This window comes from Rhizopus delemar, genomic scaffold, assembly GCF_000149305.1.
Source record: "Rhizopus delemar RA 99-880 supercont3.6 genomic scaffold, whole genome shotgun sequence".
Lineage (NCBI taxonomy): Eukaryota > Fungi > Mucoromycota > Mucoromycetes > Mucorales > Rhizopodaceae > Rhizopus > Rhizopus delemar.
The window spans coordinates 480,865-500,729 of NW_027137832.1; the positions used below are offsets into that span (position 1 = coordinate 480,865).

At 33.1% G+C, this 19,865-nt stretch overlaps 7 protein-coding genes across 7 annotated transcripts; 3 read left to right on the forward strand and 4 right to left on the reverse strand.

Moving 5' to 3' along the window:
* Positions 1-20: 20 nt before the first annotated feature.
* Positions 21-1,202, forward strand: RO3G_08164 (uncharacterized protein; the record flags this gene model as incomplete). Its single annotated transcript, XM_067662754.1, has 5 exons — positions 21-95; positions 204-300; positions 349-496; positions 551-1,003; positions 1,151-1,202. 5 exons carry the CDS (start codon positions 21-23, stop codon positions 1,200-1,202), a joined length of 825 nt encoding a protein of 274 aa, XP_067518855.1.
* Positions 1,203-1,373: 171 nt separating this feature from the next.
* Positions 1,374-2,531, reverse strand: RO3G_08165 (50S ribosomal protein L1; the record flags this gene model as incomplete). The annotated part of the gene is made up of 6 exons (XM_067662755.1): positions 1,374-1,692; positions 1,751-1,846; positions 1,903-2,051; positions 2,112-2,226; positions 2,286-2,437; positions 2,508-2,531. 6 exons carry the CDS (start codon positions 2,529-2,531, stop codon positions 1,374-1,376), a joined length of 855 nt encoding a protein of 284 aa, XP_067518856.1.
* Positions 2,532-2,930: 399 nt separating this feature from the next.
* Positions 2,931-6,027, forward strand: RO3G_08166 (uncharacterized protein; the record flags this gene model as incomplete). Its single annotated transcript, XM_067662756.1, has 11 exons — positions 2,931-2,952; positions 2,996-3,026; positions 3,079-3,370; positions 3,430-3,708; positions 3,766-3,807; positions 3,863-4,070; positions 4,127-4,353; positions 4,692-4,722; positions 4,840-4,995; positions 5,065-5,298; positions 5,357-6,027. The coding sequence occupies 11 exons, from the start codon at positions 2,931-2,933 to the stop codon at positions 6,025-6,027; spliced, it is 2,193 nt and encodes a 730-aa protein (XP_067518857.1).
* A 2,016-nt stretch (positions 6,028-8,043) lies between these two features.
* Positions 8,044-8,256, forward strand: RO3G_08167 (uncharacterized protein; the record flags this gene model as incomplete). The annotated part of the gene is made up of 2 exons (XM_067662757.1): positions 8,044-8,168; positions 8,220-8,256. The coding sequence occupies 2 exons, from the start codon at positions 8,044-8,046 to the stop codon at positions 8,254-8,256; spliced, it is 162 nt and encodes a 53-aa protein (XP_067518858.1).
* A 435-nt stretch (positions 8,257-8,691) lies between these two features.
* RO3G_08168 (uncharacterized protein) lies at positions 8,692-9,276 on the reverse strand (the record flags this gene model as incomplete). Its single annotated transcript, XM_067662758.1, has 1 exon — positions 8,692-9,276. The coding sequence occupies one exon, from the start codon at positions 9,274-9,276 to the stop codon at positions 8,692-8,694; it is 585 nt and encodes a 194-aa protein (XP_067518859.1).
* A 1,250-nt stretch (positions 9,277-10,526) lies between these two features.
* Positions 10,527-11,019, reverse strand: RO3G_08169 (uncharacterized protein; the record flags this gene model as incomplete). The annotated part of the gene is made up of 3 exons (XM_067662759.1): positions 10,527-10,535; positions 10,660-10,788; positions 10,975-11,019. 3 exons carry the CDS (start codon positions 11,017-11,019, stop codon positions 10,527-10,529), a joined length of 183 nt encoding a protein of 60 aa, XP_067518860.1.
* Positions 11,020-16,674: 5,655 nt separating this feature from the next.
* Positions 16,675-17,300, reverse strand: RO3G_08170 (uncharacterized protein; the record flags this gene model as incomplete). The annotated part of the gene is made up of 4 exons (XM_067662760.1): positions 16,675-16,677; positions 16,792-16,934; positions 16,986-17,056; positions 17,113-17,300. The coding sequence occupies 4 exons, from the start codon at positions 17,298-17,300 to the stop codon at positions 16,675-16,677; spliced, it is 405 nt and encodes a 134-aa protein (XP_067518861.1).
* Positions 17,301-19,865: the final 2,565 nt, after the last annotated feature.

Sequence of the window (19,865 nt, forward strand, 5' to 3'; positions counted from 1 at the left end):
TTGCTCTTTCCAACTTTAAAATGAACTATGAGACGGTTGTTACATGGTTAACTGAGAATGACACTCATTTTCCTTTTAACGCGACATGGGAACATGTAAAAAGTATCATGCAAAATGCAATCAAGGAGCTGTGGAACACAAATATCACATCAATTGTATACAAAATAATAAATAATCCTCATATTTTGTGTGAATATTACAAGAACTATGATAGTTTTGTGATTGCTTCGTTCTTAAGTACTATCCTGGCAATTATACATTATATTTCGTCTGAAATTACTCATGACTACAGTCAAGTTGGTAAGTATTAAAAAAAAAATAATTAGTCATCTTTCTTATAAGTTCTAGATCGAGCTTGGTCTCTTCTTCCTGTTATTTACGCTTGGCATTTTACTATTCATGACTATTTGTCTAATGGAATGCTAAATGTCAGGCTTGTGGCTGCAAGTATCATCATTTCTCTTTGGGGTGCTCGTTTAACATATAATTTTGCGAGGTAATATTCCAATAATTGAGCACTTGTAACATGAACTCAAAAAAGATTTTATAGAAAAGGTGGCTATTATTCAAGTGGTCAGGATTACAGATATCCTTATCTCCTAGAAAAGGTCGGACCAGTACTTATGGCTATATTAAATATCACTTTCATTGCTACTGTCCAGAATTTTTTGCTTCTTCTCCTTGCTTCTCCTTTGTACATTGTATCTCAAGTCTCCAATAAGACTTCTTGTTTGTCTACGTTTGATTGGATAATCATTGCAACTCACTTGAGTCTTTTGTTTATCGAAGCAGTAGCGGATGAACAGCAATACGCATTTCAAACGGCTAAACACGCTTTGTTGGAATATTTACAACCTTCGCAGCTGAAGGATGATTTCAAAAATGGATTCTTATGGCACTCTGGGTTATTCCAATACAGTCGCCATCCAAATTTCTTTGCAGAAATGGCCATGTGGTGGGTTATTTACTTTTTTTCTGTTTCTGCTATACAAGAAGCCATAGGGTTAAATGGCTTGTCAACTTTTTTTAATTGGACAATTGCGGGACCGGCTGCATTAACAGCAGTAATATACAGTAGTACTAAACTTACAGAGGTAATCTTGCCAAGATATATGATATACTCGTTTGTTAACGCTCAACCTTATTTTAGTCAATTTCATCTGGCAAGTATCCAAATTACTCAGTATATCAAAAAAATGTAAACAAGTTCCTTCCCTGGTTTCCTTCCAAAGATCAGACAAGTACTAAGCCGTCATCAAAGAAGGATTAATATAGTTATTACACAGCTCAATAAAATAAGTCAAAGATGTCTAGGCTTTGCGTCTTTTGATCAATTTATGTTTTCTCTAAATTATTGAAATGCGTATATGCTTTTATTTGGTCTTCTTAACGGCTTTCTTAGCTGTCTTTTGCTTAGTCACTTTTCCTTTTGTTACGGCCTTTGCTCCTTTCTTCACTTCCTTCTTTTCCTCCTTCTTTTCCTCTTTCTTTTCCTCTTTCTCTTTCTTTTCTTCTTTGCCTTGAGGTAAGTTACAGATGATTGGTAATAAAGGAGATTTCTTAGATTTCAATCCAATAATATTTACAAAGCTCCAATCACGAGCTGCATGAGCAACTAATTGAGGCACGGCAACCTCGTAATTATCCACGATTTCAGATTGCTTCATACCAAAATGACCGATCTTTATAGTGCTACACAAACAATTTAAAAAGTGAGAGTCTTGATCACTTATCAGACGAAAATACTTACCAAACTGTACCGGCGCTTGCTTTGGCATAAGTGCTCTTCAAAACTTTGTTAACATTATCCTTCAAAGATCCGCTCATCTTTACTGCAACAGGGACCCTTCATTAAGATGTTAATTTTTCTTTTCTCAATCCTGTTTTATATTGTAGTCTTACTTGTTCTTCTTAAGGAATGATGTTCCAACAAGCTCAGGTACAAGATGAGAAATACGGTCGTCAGCCAAGAAAAGATCATATGATGATGCTAATTTTCTCTTGGACTCGTATGTTTTGTAGGTAGTCTTCAATAAAAGAGGAGTAATCACCTAATCATTCGTATTAGTTTCTATTGCTTACAATTGCCTTTTTTGTATATAAACATTTACTTTCTTGATGTAAGGAACATTTTGCTTTTTGATTAATTCTTCAATTTCACTTGGATTGCTCTTTGTTATTAAACAAATTTCAAGGTCGTTTGAGTATGGTGAGTGCTTTAAGTTGCTATATAAAACAGGTTAATGTCTTTTTAAAAGCATCCTTCTTTTTTCTTTGTATTTTACATTTTCTTTTGCTTTGTCTTGGGTGTGACGTTCTTAATAGTATGAGTGCTTAATTGAATGATGATAGCATTATCAGATTCTTCTTCAAGCAACTCGTTATTGTTGTCATTATTTGCTTGAAATTTGTATAAAGCACTAACAGCCTTCTTTGCCTAGTTTATTTATTACTGTTAGTCACCTCCTGTTTTCATCTTAAGCACTATGCTTCTCTTTTTCTATTACTTGTTTTAAATCTAACTGAGTCATTTTGATAAAAAGTGAAGATTAAAAGAAGGAAACAAACTTTTGAGAAAAAAGAAAAAGAGTAAGCAGTTGTAAGCCACCCCAGTCACATATGCCTAAAAAGGAACGCATCTTAGTTACACAAACGAACGTTTCATTAAAACACTGTGAATGAAAAGCAAATGTCAAGTATAAAACAACGACTACTGTACTTGTTTACATTGTTTTTTATACAGTTGCTGGGAGTAGGATTATTCTCGAAAGGTTTCTTCCCCTATAAAGTTCATTTATCAGGATTTGCCGCCAAAGAAGATGTGCCTTCATCATTCCTTACTGAAGATTTACATAGAAATCACTGGCAGGAGCCTAAATTTGACAGACTTGTGTTTGTTGTGATTGACGCGCTTCGAAAGTTAGTAAAATATGAATCGAAGAATGCCATTAGGTTGATATTAAAATTGAACTGCTTTATAGTGATTTTGTTTTAGGTGAACAATCTGGTTTTAGTTTTGTAAAAAGGTAATTGCGGCACGATTGAAGGTTTACATTGTTTTAACATTAATTTATTTAGTCAAATAGAGGATGGAACAGCGATACCATTCACCGCAAAAGCAACAGCTCCGACTGTTACTATGCCTCGTATAAAAGCATTGACAACAGGGACAATACCAAGTTTTCTTGATGCGATCCTCAACATTGCAGAATCTGACACAAGCTCTTCACTTGATTTTTACGACAATTGGGTTTATCAACTCAAGATGTTAGGTAACAAGACAGTGCATTTTTATGGTGACGATACATGGATTAGACTATTTCCTGAACTGTTTGATAAGGCAGATGGAACAACATCGTTTTATGTATCTGTAAGTTATTCAGGAACTGTATAAAGAAGAGAAGTTAAAATGTTTAATTTAAAAATAAGGATACTATACAAGTTGATTTAAATGTAACAAGACATATTCAAAGCGACATATCCAACAATGACTGGGACATTACTATTCTTCACTATTTAGGACTAGATCATGTTGGTCATCTGGGTGGACCAGAAAGCCCATTGATGTTACCAAAACAAAAGGAAATGGATGAAGCCATTGAATCGATTTATGAAATAATCTCAACTCAAGATGCAGAAAGCCTTGCAAATGACCCAAAGGCCAAAGGCACTTTGATTGTTATCTGTGGTGATCATGGAATGAATGAAGTGAGTATAAGCAATAGCCAAAAGAAAGCGCCAAAAATGCTGATGAGAATTGATTAGAAAGGAAATCATGGTGGCTCTTCTATTGGAGAAACATCAACAGTAAGATAAAAGAAATAACTCATAGATATATTGTCAGCAGATTAATCCTTTTTAGGCTCTTGTCTTTCTTAGCCCTAGATTCAAATCTCGCCCGGTTTTGGAAAAATTTAAACACGTTATTCCCGAACAAAGACCAACTGTGATGAGTTATCCTGTTGTTAATCAAATTGACATTGTACCCACTCTTGCTTCATTATTATCATTTCCTATACCGAAAAATAATCTTGGAAAGGTCATTATTGACTTGTTAAAAACTGAGGATGGTAAGCAAGAAGAATTTTGCATTTACGCATATTCAAATTTTCTCATATTTTTTTAGAGGCAACTGTTCTCCGGGCTCTTTATTTGAACGCCTTTCAGCTCGGCCAACTTATAGGAAAGATGTCTCCAGCAATCAATAAGTATGTTATCGATCCGCTTTCTTATGTTGATGATGATTCTGATGCCTGTGGCAAAATGTATGCTCGAGCAGTGATGCTGCACAAGCAGTACTTGTCTACGAAGACATATGAATATGCTGACGAATCTCTTAAGGCGTATAACAAAGTAATTTAGAGCAACAAGGAAGTTTTTATATCAAAATCTAATTTGATCCAGTTTATAGACACTGTTCAGTCTCACCTTGCTAATACTGCAAGTGATTACATGTTAAAATATATGATAACCGGCGTATGCTTAATCACACTAAGTGGTGTTTTGTTTTGCCTTTGGACCATCCGACTCAACAGCAAAGAGCAAACACATTGGAATATCAACAAATACTTTTCAATATTTATTGTTATTACATATGCCATCAGTATGTTTGCAAGTAGCTTTGTTGAAGAGGAGCACGCTACATGGTACTTTTTTCTCCAGACTTTATTATTGCTATGCATTATACACAGGTATGTCGTGAAAGAAAAAGCTCAGCAGTCTGTACGATTGTACTGACAGTTGAATGAACCTTTTGTTCCGAAAAAAGCGTTTATGTCTGTCAATCATTTCGGTCTACATTTTATCCAGTCGGACTATGCCTATCTCAGATGATTTTAGTACGGTTAGCAACAGGTTGGAATAGTCAAGAAGTCTCGGCCATGATGCCGCACTGGCATCTTGTAGCTTTAAGTTTAGGAACAACGGCCGCTGTCGCTATCAACAATGTGGCCAAATTGGGCAAAAGACAAGCTGTTGATGTTTATGGAACGGCAAGTATGATCCAAATGATTGCTAAAGCTACTTATTTTTTCATCATCACATTTTGCTGTTTATTGGTCCTAGCATATAAAATTCGATCAGTATGTTCTGTTGTGGAAGGCAATGTTGATGTAAAAAATACTGTTCCTAAAATATACAACACTTTACTCAGTATGGAATTGATCAAGACATTAAATCAAGTACAGCTTGGAAAGCTGATTTACAATTACAGCGGTGCATCCCTATTCGTCTTATATGCCTTACATTATGTTATAAAGAGATCGAAATTGATGAGCTTTGAAGAGGAGAGACCTTCTGGTAAACATAAAACCTAAAAAAAGGAAACAATGACTGATTTTTTTGATAAACACCATAGATAATGAAAATAGCAAGCTACTGCAAGCACTACTATATAGTGTCACACCTCTTCTTATCTTGCTCAGTGGAACACATAATGCTGCCTTATTCCTCGTATTCCTCTTGCAATATCACTTGTTGAAGTCTTGGAAAAGCTATTTGCAGGATAAGAGTCCATTACCATCTTGGCTTTTAGGTGTTATCATGCTATGTTACTGTCATGCGTCCTTTTTTATGACAGGTCATTCAAACTCGATTGCCTCTGTCGATTTGAGTAATGCTTATGTGGGCGTTGAAGGGTACAATGTGATTGTTATAGGAGTCCTTACGTTCATATCCAACTGGTCAGCCAGTTTGTGGTGGGCTGTTGCTGGTTGGTCTTTAGTAACCGATTCGCATGAACCTATTGTTGAGATGTCCAACAAATGGTTTTCTTTTATTATTACCCAATCAAGTTTCTTTAGTATCGCTCTATCGTCTCTATCCATCTCTGTTACAGTTCTAAGGGAACACTTATTCATTTGGACGGTATTTTCCCCAAAATACTTGTACCAAGTTGCATGGAACTGTTTGTTCCACTGTATTTCTCAAGTCTTCTTGGGTACTTTTATCATTTTATTTAGCTGCAATTCATCAACAAACCAAGAAAGGGACGAAATTGAAATGATAAACCCGAATACAGAAGAGTGAATACACTCATTTGAACTGTATCCTCTTTTTGACAAAATAAATAGATGATAGAGCGTGTCACCGTTATGGGCACTGTACTTTATTTCTGTAAAATGTGTATGTTGTTGATATATGCTCATAATAGTTAATGAATTAAGCTGCCCTGTTTAATATGCAAACTGGGCGCTATGTCTTATAGGAGTTAACTTTCTAATAAGTCTAGAATGAGATTTCTTTTAATAATTAATTTGCATCAAAATAGATAGGTTGAACAAACTATCCTAATCAAGATGATGACTATAAAAATGATTGTACGGGCATTGCTTGGATTAAATAGGACGATAAAATATGTTGTTTTGAGCAAAATAGAGATGAAAACATGAAAAGATGAATGTAAATAATAGGATACGAGTCAATAATATGCTTGATTCCATATCAAGTTGATTTGTGCAAGTAAATTCATCAATAGCAACTTGTCAAATAAACAGTGCTATAAGAAAAACTGACTCTTTTTTATAGGAGAATAATAGTGCAACGCCTATATTTATTTTGTAAAAAGACTTTAAAGTCTCCTTTTATACAACAAAAGTGGCACCACTTTGTTTGCTCCTTAGCCACTGTACATCTGATTTTCGACATGCGTTTACTTTTTATTAAGGAGTAAGAATGGTACAGCATGAGTGTTTATGTGCAACCCCGTGACTCTAAATGTGTGCACAATCTCGACGCATGAGAAATAGTAAATATTCTGGAATATTCAGAACTTAATTGCCATATCAAACTGTCTTATTTACAGGAGTCCCTTGGCTTTTTTTAGTAAAGGCTGCTATAACTCAGGAGATATTTTGTAACCATGACTGAAGTTATCCTACATTTGTCAATAGATCCGCAAAAACCAAATTTATCAAGACTATTTCACTTTGTCTTAAATTCAAGTGTTTTGATAAAATTTATACTGAAGGATATGCTAATTTGTGTTTCCCTTTATTCAACTATGTATTATGTGTTATCTGCTGTTCTTATTAATATCTTTTCTTTGATTTCATATTTATCCAAAGGTTGAGAAGATGTTGATGATGAAATAAATAGTTTACGAATAAGAGAATATTATCTCAAGTTACCTGTTATTCCTTTTAAAAGTCGTACTCTTACTTCTTCAGCTTCAGAACCCGAAGCTTTTCGTCCATATCTGATCAACTATATCGTTTTAGCTTTACAACCTATAATACATTGATCACACCGTTGTGAATAGTTGGCTATTCTCTTTGTCAAATGGTCATCTTTTAGCAAAAATCACTTGAGATTTTTGCTACAAAAATGTCCAAAGCAGCATGATGTTTTATTCTGAAAGAGTTGAATGGAGCACAAGCATCTTTATTACACAGTTTTACATCAAAATATTTTTCATTTTTTAATTTGATTTCTTGTCAAAAAAAAAAACATACCTTAAATTCAACCAATAGTTACTAAATGAAAATAAAAAGAAAGACGCTTAATAGTTTGAAAGCAAAAATTTAAAAAAAAATGGCTTAATAACTGCCATGTTCTTGTTGAACATCAGCTATCGCCTGACATTGGTTTTTCATACTCCTCGCTAAAAGCTAAGCAAATTCAACGCTCATCCTCTCTCACTCTACTTGATACATCTGCTTCAAATCTTGCACATTGGTAACAAATACCCAATCTCCTTTATTATTGCTTCAAATACCCATGAAATATGCTCTAGGGGCTTTAATTAGGATTTTGAGTGAGCCAGTACCCAAAGACCTAAATACCATGACACTCTTTTTACTCTGCTGTATACAAGTCAGTATGACGTTTGGCACCACTTTGTTGAAATATGATGGCCCTGTAAGCCCTCTCAATCAGCTCAGTAAGTCAGTAGTGGATGTTTCAAGTCAAATATTGATATGTTCGGCTTGATTTACTGTACTATCTACAAGGATTGATGATTTGAAACCTCCACGCCTGAAGACAACTCCATATTATCACATTTCCATTTCCCCACTTTGATGACGGCATTATATGGCAATATTCATGTCTCTTTTTAATCCTCTTGATCACCTTGACGCTTTTGTTGTTATCTTTGACAGTGAATCGCAATTCATCAAGGAACACACCCCTACTATTCAAATGTCTACTCAACATATACAACATCACACGTAATCTCAAAATATCAGAGATATCATGATGTTTATAATCATTTTTGATAGATATTCAAAGGCTCGTAGCCATTTACCAACTTGGTGAGAAGTAAAAGATATGCCTGATCTGAGAGTAATTATATAAATTAAGGGGTCATTTAAATAGCATATATTTTGATAGGAAAATCTTTATTTGCGACAGTTTGATATAAAAACTTTATTTTACTTAACAAACAAACAAAAGATTGTTTAAAATAGTCATAATGCAAATTTATTGAAGAAAATTATTAATGCATAGCCTGTAAATATTAAATAAAAGTAATTAAAAAAAAAGAAACATAAAAGCATCATGTAGCAAAACAAGCATATGATAGTCCTGATATGAAAAGCTAAAGTAAAATAATGCAATTGAAGGAGATATGTAATTTGAATGTATGGAGAAACAATGTGTATTTTGTGTTTTGTGTTCGTGAGAGAAAGTGATTGAGTGAGCGAAAGAAGTATATTGATAGTATTGGTCCAGTCTCTACGCAGGGCAAGCCTAGCGTTTGGAACGCTTTACATGTTTACTGGAATCTTGATTTTCTGAAAAGACAGAGCAAGTAGGTTCTTTTTTGAAATGACGGTTAAGCGCATCAGAGCGTGCAAAGCATTTACGACAACAAGGGCAAACATAAGGCTTGTCTCCAGTATGGATTCGAATATGTCGATTTGCATCATACCTTCGAGCAAACTCGCGGCTACAGAAGCTACAAGGATGCATCTTCTTGGCTTTTCCACATGATTTAGTTATCTTTCTTGTACGCTTAGAGTTAGATGAGGTGATGGCGGAGTTGCTTGATGATTTAGGCAATGATGGACTGGCTGTAGCTGTTGTGGGTGAATCAGGAACCATATGATCTTCTTTGTTAATACGTTCCTTTTTTATATTGCTGCTAAGATTGGTATTTTGATCAGTACAGCCCATTTTGTTCATAAGACGATGTTTATCTGATCGGATGAAAGGTAAGTCCTTCGGAGGATCAATTTCCTGTTGATAGTAGCAATTCGATTCTGATGTTTTGTAAATCGTATGGCTTTGATTGCGTTCAGGATAAGGCATAAGGCTAAAATAATCTTCAGGCATATGGTTCATTGGATATATCGTATATTCTGGTGTGTATATGGTATGTTTACTATAGATTGAAGACGGTGAACTAGTAGTTGAAGTTGAGCTACACGGAGAAATACTAAAATTGTTTGAAAGATATCCAAATTGTGAATAAGGAATAGTTCTACCAAGTCCATTATAAGCTTCTTGAATGAATGATGAATTGTTATCAAAGCAGTAATTGCTTGTATTGTATTGCATCGGATAGGATGAATAAAATGGAGGGGTGTAAGTCATTGAATTGATTTATGGTTAGAAAAGCTATTTAATCAGCAAGAAAGAAGAGAAAGAGATTTAAGATTATCAAAAATTAAACTTAAAGGGTTTTTTTAGAAAATAAAAAAAAAAAAAAAGATATACGATGCTATTTATATAGCTTATCCGGTTCTCATAACCATAAACGAGAAGACTGATTAATAAAAAAGGAAATTTAGAGGCAAATACAACTTAAAATTATTATATTTTCTCCTTGTTTTTTTAACAGTAAAATAGGAAAGATGTAACAATTTTCTTGTTGAGATTAAAGTAAAAAGGAATCAACAACTTGTGTGATGATAAACAAAAGGTATTTAGTTCTTATCGCTTTATATATGATTGAGAAGAACCCCTTAATGCTTTTTGTTGCTATTTTCTTATCATGTATTCATAGGTGATGTATCCTTTTGGGCTCCAAGACTTGTATGAATCTAAATAGCATTTTGCCGTTTTTGTCCAGTAATTTTTTAAATGTAAATAAAGATGAGCAATTTTTTGGGTTTTGCTTTAAATAAAGCGGATTTGAGATTATAAAACTTAAACATATATCTCTACATCATCCCTTTCTTGCTTTGTATAGGATTGTTCTTGCTTTTCAAATAAAAAAGGAAGGGATGATTCGTATAAAAAGTTAGGATTTTGTTTTATTCTTTTTATTTCTACCCCTAGCCAAAAGGGGGTTACACTAAATTACGATTACTTTTGATTATCCTTATTTTACTAAATTTGTGAAAATACTATTTCTCTTTTTCATCATTTGACTTTTAGTTTCCATGCGTGTTCACCCATAATAAAAACAGTAACATCCGAAAGTTTTTTGTGTATCCTAAATATTACCCATATTTATTAATCAATTACGTATTTTAATACAAAAGAATAGAAAAAGGAAACCTGAGATGAGTCAACAGTCTGGCAGATCATTTTTATCTATTTGTTATGACCAAGTGAATATATAAAACATCAAATATTAATTATAAATGCTTTTATAAATAAGGTTATCTTTTCCCTTTTTTTATATATTCTTTGATGAACAAACTCTTTTTATATATTTGCCAATGTATTCACTTTTATTCATTTCCTCCAAAAAAGGATACAGCAGCTTACTCTGTTAATGACAACGTTATTACATAAGTTGACAAATTCTTGGGTCTGAAACCAATAACATACACAATCATAATAAACCACAAAAAAAAAAGATTTGTGCAGCGATGCCCAAGCATTACTGGCAGTCGGCTAAAAAAACGCGTCGTATTTGTTTATTTCGAATAATATTTGACTTGTACACCGGCGAAAGGGATATAAATAGATTTCAATGAATCAGAATGCTCATTGTTTTGTAGTTTGATTCAGCATCTTTATTTTCCCACTAAAACAACTTTATCGAGATTGACAAACAATGTGTAACCAACCTTGGCTTACATGTCTGACAGAAACTTTATGGTATTCTACATACCAGAAATACATTCTTCTTTATTTTCAGGTCCCTTCAAAATTTTCTCTTCAGGAGAAATTATTAGTTCAAAATAGGGTTTTTTTTATAGCATCAGAACAGAGCAATGTACGTGTTGTTGAAAATTTTATATTGCCCCAGCTTTCTTTTTTTTTTTTGACTTGTTACCTAAAGAAAAACTTGTGTCAAAGTTTTCTTTTATATACAAGTGAATTCAAGGCCCCCGTTTAATTATTTATATGCTTATCAATAATATCCAATACAAGTTAAGTCCAATATAGTATCCAGCCAAAAAAAGGAGGGGGGGGGTAAGCTTATATTAATAAGCTATGAATGATGAGCCCAACATGACAGTATACTTTTCAGTATCCGGAAACCCCTTTAGGTAGTTAAAGGGGTCAGGGATTTTTAGAATTGCGTTGCAGAAGAATATAAATAACGAAGAATAAGGAAGACAGTAGAAGCTTTTTTATTTTCCTAATCTTAAACACAAATACAAAAGGGACATGTCGCATCAACAAAACATGTTCTTCTGAAAAAGGAAAAGATTTAAGATGATCTTTCCTAATATAGAATATACATGCACTAAGGGATAGAACTTTCCGGTAATCCTTTTGTAATTTTTTATATACAAATCATAAAAAAAAAAAAAAAAAAAAAAAAAAAAAAAAAAAAACCGGGATTCACTTACAGGTTTTTTTTTCCCAAAAAAAAAGGGAGGAATATCGCAGAGACTCTAATCAGCCATGAGAAAAGAGAATCACTTCCTAATTGGCACGACTTAAACCTTACTTCTAATAAAGTTACGCGTATTGGGATTAGACACTTCACTGTCTAAGCTCATTGCTGCTTTTGAAGACTATAGAATATCTCCATACATGAACCGAGTACGATTTGGGAAAGAAGAAGGAATATGTACTCTTGAAATCTTCACAAATTTTTATGCATTGGATGCGCAAACAAAAAAAAATATAAGTTTTCCATTCAAAGAAATAAATATTATTTGAAACAGAGCGTCTGCAGACTCCCTTAAGGTCGTTTGCATAGATCCTATTGAATGAATAATTCAACTACTGAATTTGTGGCTTCTTCTTTTAAGTGTTCTACCCTCTTCAATTTACTCTCGCAAACTGAACAAAGCTATTCTATAGGATTTAGCTCTGGCGTCTAAGAAGAACGACATGTGTAGCAGCATTCCTTCCTTTCAATATGATTTGAGTGTCAGAGCGTATATAAATAGACTCATTATTCATTCGTAAATAATTGTCCCTCAAAACCTTCATGCTGATCCATGACATCTAAATTACTAAATGTAAATTTAAGACAATGACTAGTGGCCGTATTACACCCGTTACTCGTTATTGTTTTATTATTGGCTAAAGTTTTCCACTTTATTTGATAGATGTAACCCTTTGGTTGTCTTGTTCTTATTTTTACAATACCATATGATATTAACTTGAATATATTTGCTGTTTTAGCTTTTATTTTAGTCACTACTATTATAGAAAGGATCTACAGTCAAACCATAAAGTACTTTAATTTATATGGAAAGCAGCCTATAAATATAAAGTTGTTTGTATAGTTCATGTTATCCGTCCGGGCACTTTATGTGCTTTTGGTTTTCTAGGATGATCTATTTCTAAAAAGTGAAAAAAAAAATCCTCAAGGCTGATTGTTCATTTTTTCATCACAAAATATACAGGTCAATGTTTTGGAACTTTAGGATCTATACATTGGCTTGATGGACTTTTTTATCACTTATTTATTGGTCCAATAACGATTGATCATCTGCTAATTAAATAAAAAATCGCTGATACCCTTCAACCAATTTACTGGTCTGTAGCTAAGCAAGCCAACACCAGCTTTCCTCTCTATTATATCTTCATATTCTTTTTGGAGTTATTTACCCAGAATCACCCAATAGAAGGAGCTATTTTCAGTCTATTTGCAAGTACACAAACGATTGCTCCTTTTTTGTAAATCAAGAAAAAAAATTATGCTTATCCTTGTAATACTTGTTTGTTTGCTCAACATCCTTTACCGATGCCGATTTAAACTCGGCTTCATCACTGACCCTCTCTCTCTTTTCTAAAAAAAAAAAAAGGTCGAGAAACCAGAAAATAGCTTGTCAAATGGCAACAATAGATAAAAGAGCAAGGTGCTTAATAAGCTTAGAAAAAACACCACTTACGTATGCTTTTTGCGATGAAATAAGGAAGATTAAATTTCTCTAAAAGCAGTACTATTAGAAATAGACAGGAAGTTTCCGCTTCAATCCTTGACAGAGTTTGAAGCAGTAGATGAATTAGATAAAGAGAATAGTGATCTTATTTCTTTTATCTGCCTCAAGATCGCCAAGCTTTTTGCAATCTTCCAAAAGACATATGCTGTATTTTATAAAACTAGAATTACGTTAATTATAATAAAATGAGACATAAACTTGCTGATAGAAGCATAGCAGGTCCATAATAAAGAAATAATAATATATTAAATGTCAAATATTTCCTATATCCAAGCGAAAGTTCCAACCAAGCATTAGGATCTTCCTTTCTATTGTTCTACTAAAATATACAGCACTTATCATTATTCTTTTGATTAGTAATATATCGGTCATAATGTAAAATATATCACAAACCAGTTTTATAAAAAAGAGAAGGTAAGCTTTTCTTTTTATTACTATTTCTTAGTTATATTTAAAACAAATAGAAAATTGCCATGAAAAAACACAAGATGGCTTAATCTGATGTCTAATTTGTAAAAAAAAACACTAAAAAGTAATAAGCTCGAGTCATTTTGAAGTTTAAAGAAACAAATAGCCAAGCTATATATTGTTTAGAGAGTATTTTAATCATAAATCTCAAATATTCTAGATGCATAAAATAGTCTTTATAAGTTACTATATAACACTTTTTATGCTATTAAGAGGCACTATCAGTTTTCTAAAATGTTTTTATACGGGATTAGTAAGTCACTTTGTCAAGTATGTTTAGCAATTTTCACTAAAAGGGAGAGCACTTATATGGAACTGATTCTAGATCTTTTTAAATGGAACTACTGGTTATCTGCATAAAGCAGGTGTAATAAACATTTGTTTCATGACATAAATAGGGAAATGTACAAACATGGATGACAGAAATCGAGGGGGGAGAAAAAAAATACCGAAAGATCATTCAGTTTACAAAATGCGACGGAAAGGTTATTTTTAGTATTAAAAATAGAGACATTTTGTTAATTTTCAGCAATTCCTTTTTTTTTTTTTCTGTTTCACAAACCTAGACATTACAACGGACAGACATGTTAGTATATAACATCAGTGTTTCAGCAAGCAAAAAAGACTTTTATACTTTCAAAAATAATAAAATTATAATCTAACGTTGAATGGACGCCAAAGAAAGATCTTCATAAGAAAACAGTTTAAATAGTTAAACCTTTGTTTCTAATAAAAGGCTCTGGTGAACGTACAATATCTATAATATACCCTAATCCCGCCCGAGTTAAATCAAAATGAGCGGGAGGGAACCATAATAATAATGAAAAGAGGGAAAAGGTGTGCGGTAGACATCAGTTTGAGTTCTGAGCTAGCCAATCTAAGGGTCATTTCCTAGGGGAAAATGAATATGATAGAAGCTATTTTTGGTAATATAGGATGTCGAGTTAAAAGAAGGTCAAACATACAGCGGGTTAACGACAAAGACAAGATAAGATAGAATTAAAGAAAACACGGCTTGCGGGTGAGTAATAAGTTCAAAAAGGAAATAAAAGGGCTCTTCAACGGTGAGTGGTGCTTATAATCGATTGTGCATATCGAAACATTAAATGACGTGCTTCCTGGTAAGTGAGCGATTAGGGTGTTTGGGTCATGGCTTTGGTTTGCCTCCAGGCAGTCAACCAAGTCTTCAACGGATACACCCGCTACATTCAGTTTTGGACATTAGAATTCAAAGGATTTGCTGCCATATGCATGATTTCCCAAATTGTTTACCGTTTGAAATTGTAATAGGCAAACTGAGGTTTTCTCAGTTTGTCAAATCAGAAAGCATGGATAATCCTACTACATGCGGATTTGCTTATAAAAATGTAACATATAGAAGAAGTGGACCTGGATATTGAATATAAATTTCAAGCTCTGATGGCATGGATTTGAAAAGAACAAAATAAGTGTGTAGAAATGTATAGCAGAGTGTGATGAGGAAGAGTATAAATATGAAGGTGCTGTAGCAAAATTTTGAACTTTAAGCCTAGAAGTGCCTATAAAAACTGCGCAGGCATCAAAATGTAGATTTGATATATTACAGACATAAGAAACAACTACCTACTGTTACATCCAGAAAAGCAGAAATTACAAAAGACAGCACGAAATATTCACAAAAAAAAAATTGGGACGATTAGAAAATTTTATTGGACGAATTCATTTTTACTAGATCATTGCAGACGTTCAAATGAGACTTAGTAAAACTTATTGTAGACCATTTCAAAAACGTTATTAGACACTTTTCAAGAGACAAATATAAAGTTATAGAGACACATCCACATCAATTTGAACTCACATTTACCTCTAAATTTTCTTAAACGTTTTCAACAAATTTACAACCGCTCTAGATTTCCTTCTTCATAACCTTGACAGATGCTTTATGTCTCCACCGCTTGCCTTTCACTACTACTTTTAGAAAGTATCCAGTCTGAGTGGGATGAAAGAGAAAGGGGCAGGCTAGCAGGATCATAAGGGGAAAGCGATGAAGTTAATTCAAGAAAACGAAGGATAGGATCGTGAATGTCCAAACTAAAGGAAGGATCAACATAGCGGAAGAGAATATGCTGCCATGTGGCGAGCTTAAGTAGGTAGAGATAAAAGAAAGTGGTTCATGTATTTGATAGGGTGATACAATGATTACATTGGAGTGATGTAATTCGTTGAGCGGAAAATTGGAAGAAGAGGTGATGCGAAGGGATGTTTTGGTGAATAAGTCTGTACCAAATGGTTTGAGCAGGAAGAGGATAGAGAGAGACCAAAAATGAAGTCAACGGTTTGGAGGAGAAGGGGTAGTGAGTGGAATTTTAGGACATAATGATTTGAGGTATTTAATACTGTCTTTGGGCGTAGTGGATGAAACGAATGTAATGGGGTGAAAGAGAAACTGGATGAAGTGTAGCGGGTCTGATGGAGAAATAGGCATAAAGTAAAGATAAGGACTAGGGTGGCAAAGAGTAGAGAAGAACAGTTTAGAGATGAGATCGTCGAATAGGAAAAGAAACAACATCATGGGACGTATTGCGTAAATATGTGTATTGATCATGGTAAGAACGAAGGATAATGGTTTGAGAATGATGGTCGAAAAAGAAGATGTCTATAGCCCGTAGTTTCACAATACTTGGATGCCCGTTTAATAATTGAGAGTAAATGATAGGTGATGGGCGCATGCCACCAAACTAGATAGTTTCTAAAAGTAGTAGTGAAAGGCAAGCGGTGGAGACATAAAGCATCTGTCAAGGTTATGAAGAAGGAAATCTAGAGCGGTTGTAAATTTGTTGAAAACGTTTAAGAAAATTTAGAGATATATAGAAGCAAGATATTTATGTTTAATCGTATATAACAGTAATGTATATTATAATTTTAAGAAGTAAAGGTTTAAGCAAGGAAATAGACACATGATGACTATGCATTAGACCTTTTACTAAATTTATGAATTATTTTCTCTACATTTAACCCATTGTACCAAACTGTCCTCAATACCGAATTTTGAGTGATAAAAGAAAAAGGGGATTGAAAGATTTTGGGCGGGACATACCATTATATCAGAAATCGGAGGCAGCTGCAGTGGTTGGGTATCCGAGTCTTCCTGTTGCTGCTTACTGCTGGTATTAGTATTTGTAGTACTTCTTAGGTAATGCTGCTTTTGTTTGGAAGAAGAAGGAATAGATGTCTGCTGAGCTACTGGAAATGGTATTAATAACATAAACATCAATTACTTTACCAACTTACACTTCTTCTGCTTTAATTGTTGCTGAAACACCTTTTTTTTCTTGTTTTCTTTTGCTCTTCGATTTTGGAACCTAGTGAGTGGTGATTAGTGTGCCTATAAATTGTGAAGACAAATCGCTCCGCATACCAAAAATGAACATTTTTTGTACCCATTTTAAGTAGGTTAGCTATTTCCTTTTTTTCTTCTTGATTTGGATTAGGGTTCTTTCTATAGTATTCATCTAGTACGGCCATTTCTTCCTTTGATGTTCGCATCCTCCTTCTGGCTACCGTACTCAAAGAGATCATTTGCGTAGGTGTAACCACTTTATCCATGTAGTGTATGTTCTTAAAAACAAAGCAAATGTAAAAAAAAAGAAAATCTAAATGCAACAGAGATATCAAGCGAATTTTATATTCTACATAAATAATGATAAAACAACTCACATTAAATATAGAAGTGACAAATTAGTTTTTATGCAAAATCTTAATGCATTAAGCATCTCATACTTTTGTCTTTATTTAAATCGATCACAAAATATTTCCTTAACAATATATTCTTATGTCAAAAAGAGCTTGCTTAATGGAATTTCTTTATGTGTAATCAAAAGTGCCTACGCCGTGCTGTTTCAAAAACGTTAAATGTTCCAGAAATAGCACCACAAAAAATTCCCACAAGCAGCAGGCGTTATATGATGGCAATAGTAATTTAAGAATAGGTAACAACCAAAATAAAGGGTCAGTTTGAGTGTTTTTTTGAAACTGATCTTTATTTTAGTTCAAGTTGAGGAAAAAATTATTTTAATTGAAGTCAGATATTTATATCTTATTGAGTGAATGACTTAATATCTTCTTTTGTAAGCGTTCTTTTAATCCTCAGGTAATTTAGCAAGTGTCATCTATGCAAACTTTTCATTTGTTCCTTTTTTATGTCTGTCATAGATTATATTTTATACTGGAAATTCCTCGCTGATTCGAATAATGTTATTTTACGCATTTTTTCAATTATATGATAGATTAGTAATATCGCTGATATTGGATTGGGTTTCTGATCATTGGAAAGCATATCATTATTTTATTTGACACCCTTTCTTATCAAAGAATTATCATTGGCACAATACATATTCTAAAATAGTATATCTACTTGGAATTGATTGTATGACGTTTTTAAAATCAAAAAAACTATGTCAATTGATTAACAATAAAGTCGTATTCACATGCTATGAACTTGGCTTATTTTTACTTGTCACTACAATTTTTGTTTAAAAAAATGGACATTTTAAACTTTACGCATTTGTTAGTTACACATTCAATTTAAGACATGCCACTATGAAAGAGGTTTGATACAAAAACGACGAAACAAGCTGTATATGCTAAAATTAGTTAATATCTAAAGCAAAGTAAATAATGTTGTAGAAAGATACCAATTTTAGAAACTTACTGAGTCATCAAAAAGAGAATGCATTAATAATGGTTGTGCGAAAAATCACCTTTGAATGAATCTTTGAGGAACCATACGATAAACTATTGAGAATAACGATACCAAAGCTTATCAATTTATACAATTATACGAATGTATATGTATTAATACAGTCAAGTTCAAGTCCATTATTACTAAGGTGTGGCTATAAAAACAAAATGAGAAAGTGTAGTAATAAAGGCACCCGAAGTAAGTACCAGTGTGTGTAGCAAATAGGATGATAAATTTTATTAATGGATTTATCTCCACTATTGCCCATTTGCATCATAAAATGAAGCTACATGTCATTGATTATTCTAGTTTGTTTATCAATCCTAGAGACATGAAAAAACTTTGAAGTAATGCAAAAATTAAAAAAATTAATATCACATTTTGTAGATTACATCCCATGATGAAGGAAACAGTTATGATTTGCAAATCAAGAATTGAAAGAGAGTCTGTAAGAAGTACAAAATAAAATGCAGCACTAACTCTCTTTTTGTTTCCAACTATGATATTCCTAAGGTTGTTTCTCTATTCTCTGCGTATTATTTCTTTAGTTATTTATTAAGATGCTCTCTCGGAGCCATCTATATCCTAGCACTGAAGGATGATTAAATGTGGAAAAACTTGTACGTGTGAGAAAGATGTAAGTATACGCAGCTTATGATGTACCTCTTTAATGTTATCAGTGTATATATATAGTGTATCTTCAAAGGATATGAATATAACGTTTTTCAAAGCGAACTTTTAATACATTTATCATTTTTTTTTTAATAAACTAAAAAGCTGTAAGTTTATAATACACCTCGCGCTTACTTATAAGCCCAGAAAAAATTTATGAGATGAATAAGAGAGGATATAAGATAATATTCCTTTTCCCTTTTTTCGCCTTTCTTAAACTCCACTGAAGAGCTTTAGTCAAAGGTCAATATAATTGTACAAAGATCTCCATTGACAGAACGCAATAATTTGATTGCCAGAATCAAAGAAGGCAACTGAGAGGGTTACTCAAGACTGGGTTAAACATTCAGAACTCATCTCTTTGAGCTTTATTTAAACGAAGAAGAGCTCTTTTTATTTGGTTATGTAGTTAAAAGACCATTATTATTTGGATGAATCTGATTTTATCTTTAGTCGAAAGTTCTTTTCGAATTTGCTCGAAATAAGGATACATAAACAGACGAAATGGCTAGTCGAATTTTTTGTCGGATTCAGTTACCGTCTTGATCATAGTTGAAGTGAAAACACTATACTTCAACCGCATATACCCTCATAGTATTTCATTAATGAGCAATATTAATTTAAGGTAAAAGCAAATCTTGGTTATAGAAGGCTTAAAGAAGAAAGACTCATCAAGCAAAAGAAAAGTTGATGCTGTATGCTAAATCAGAGTAGCAAATTTAAGGAAATTTTCATGTATGCCTTGAGAAGGTTATGTA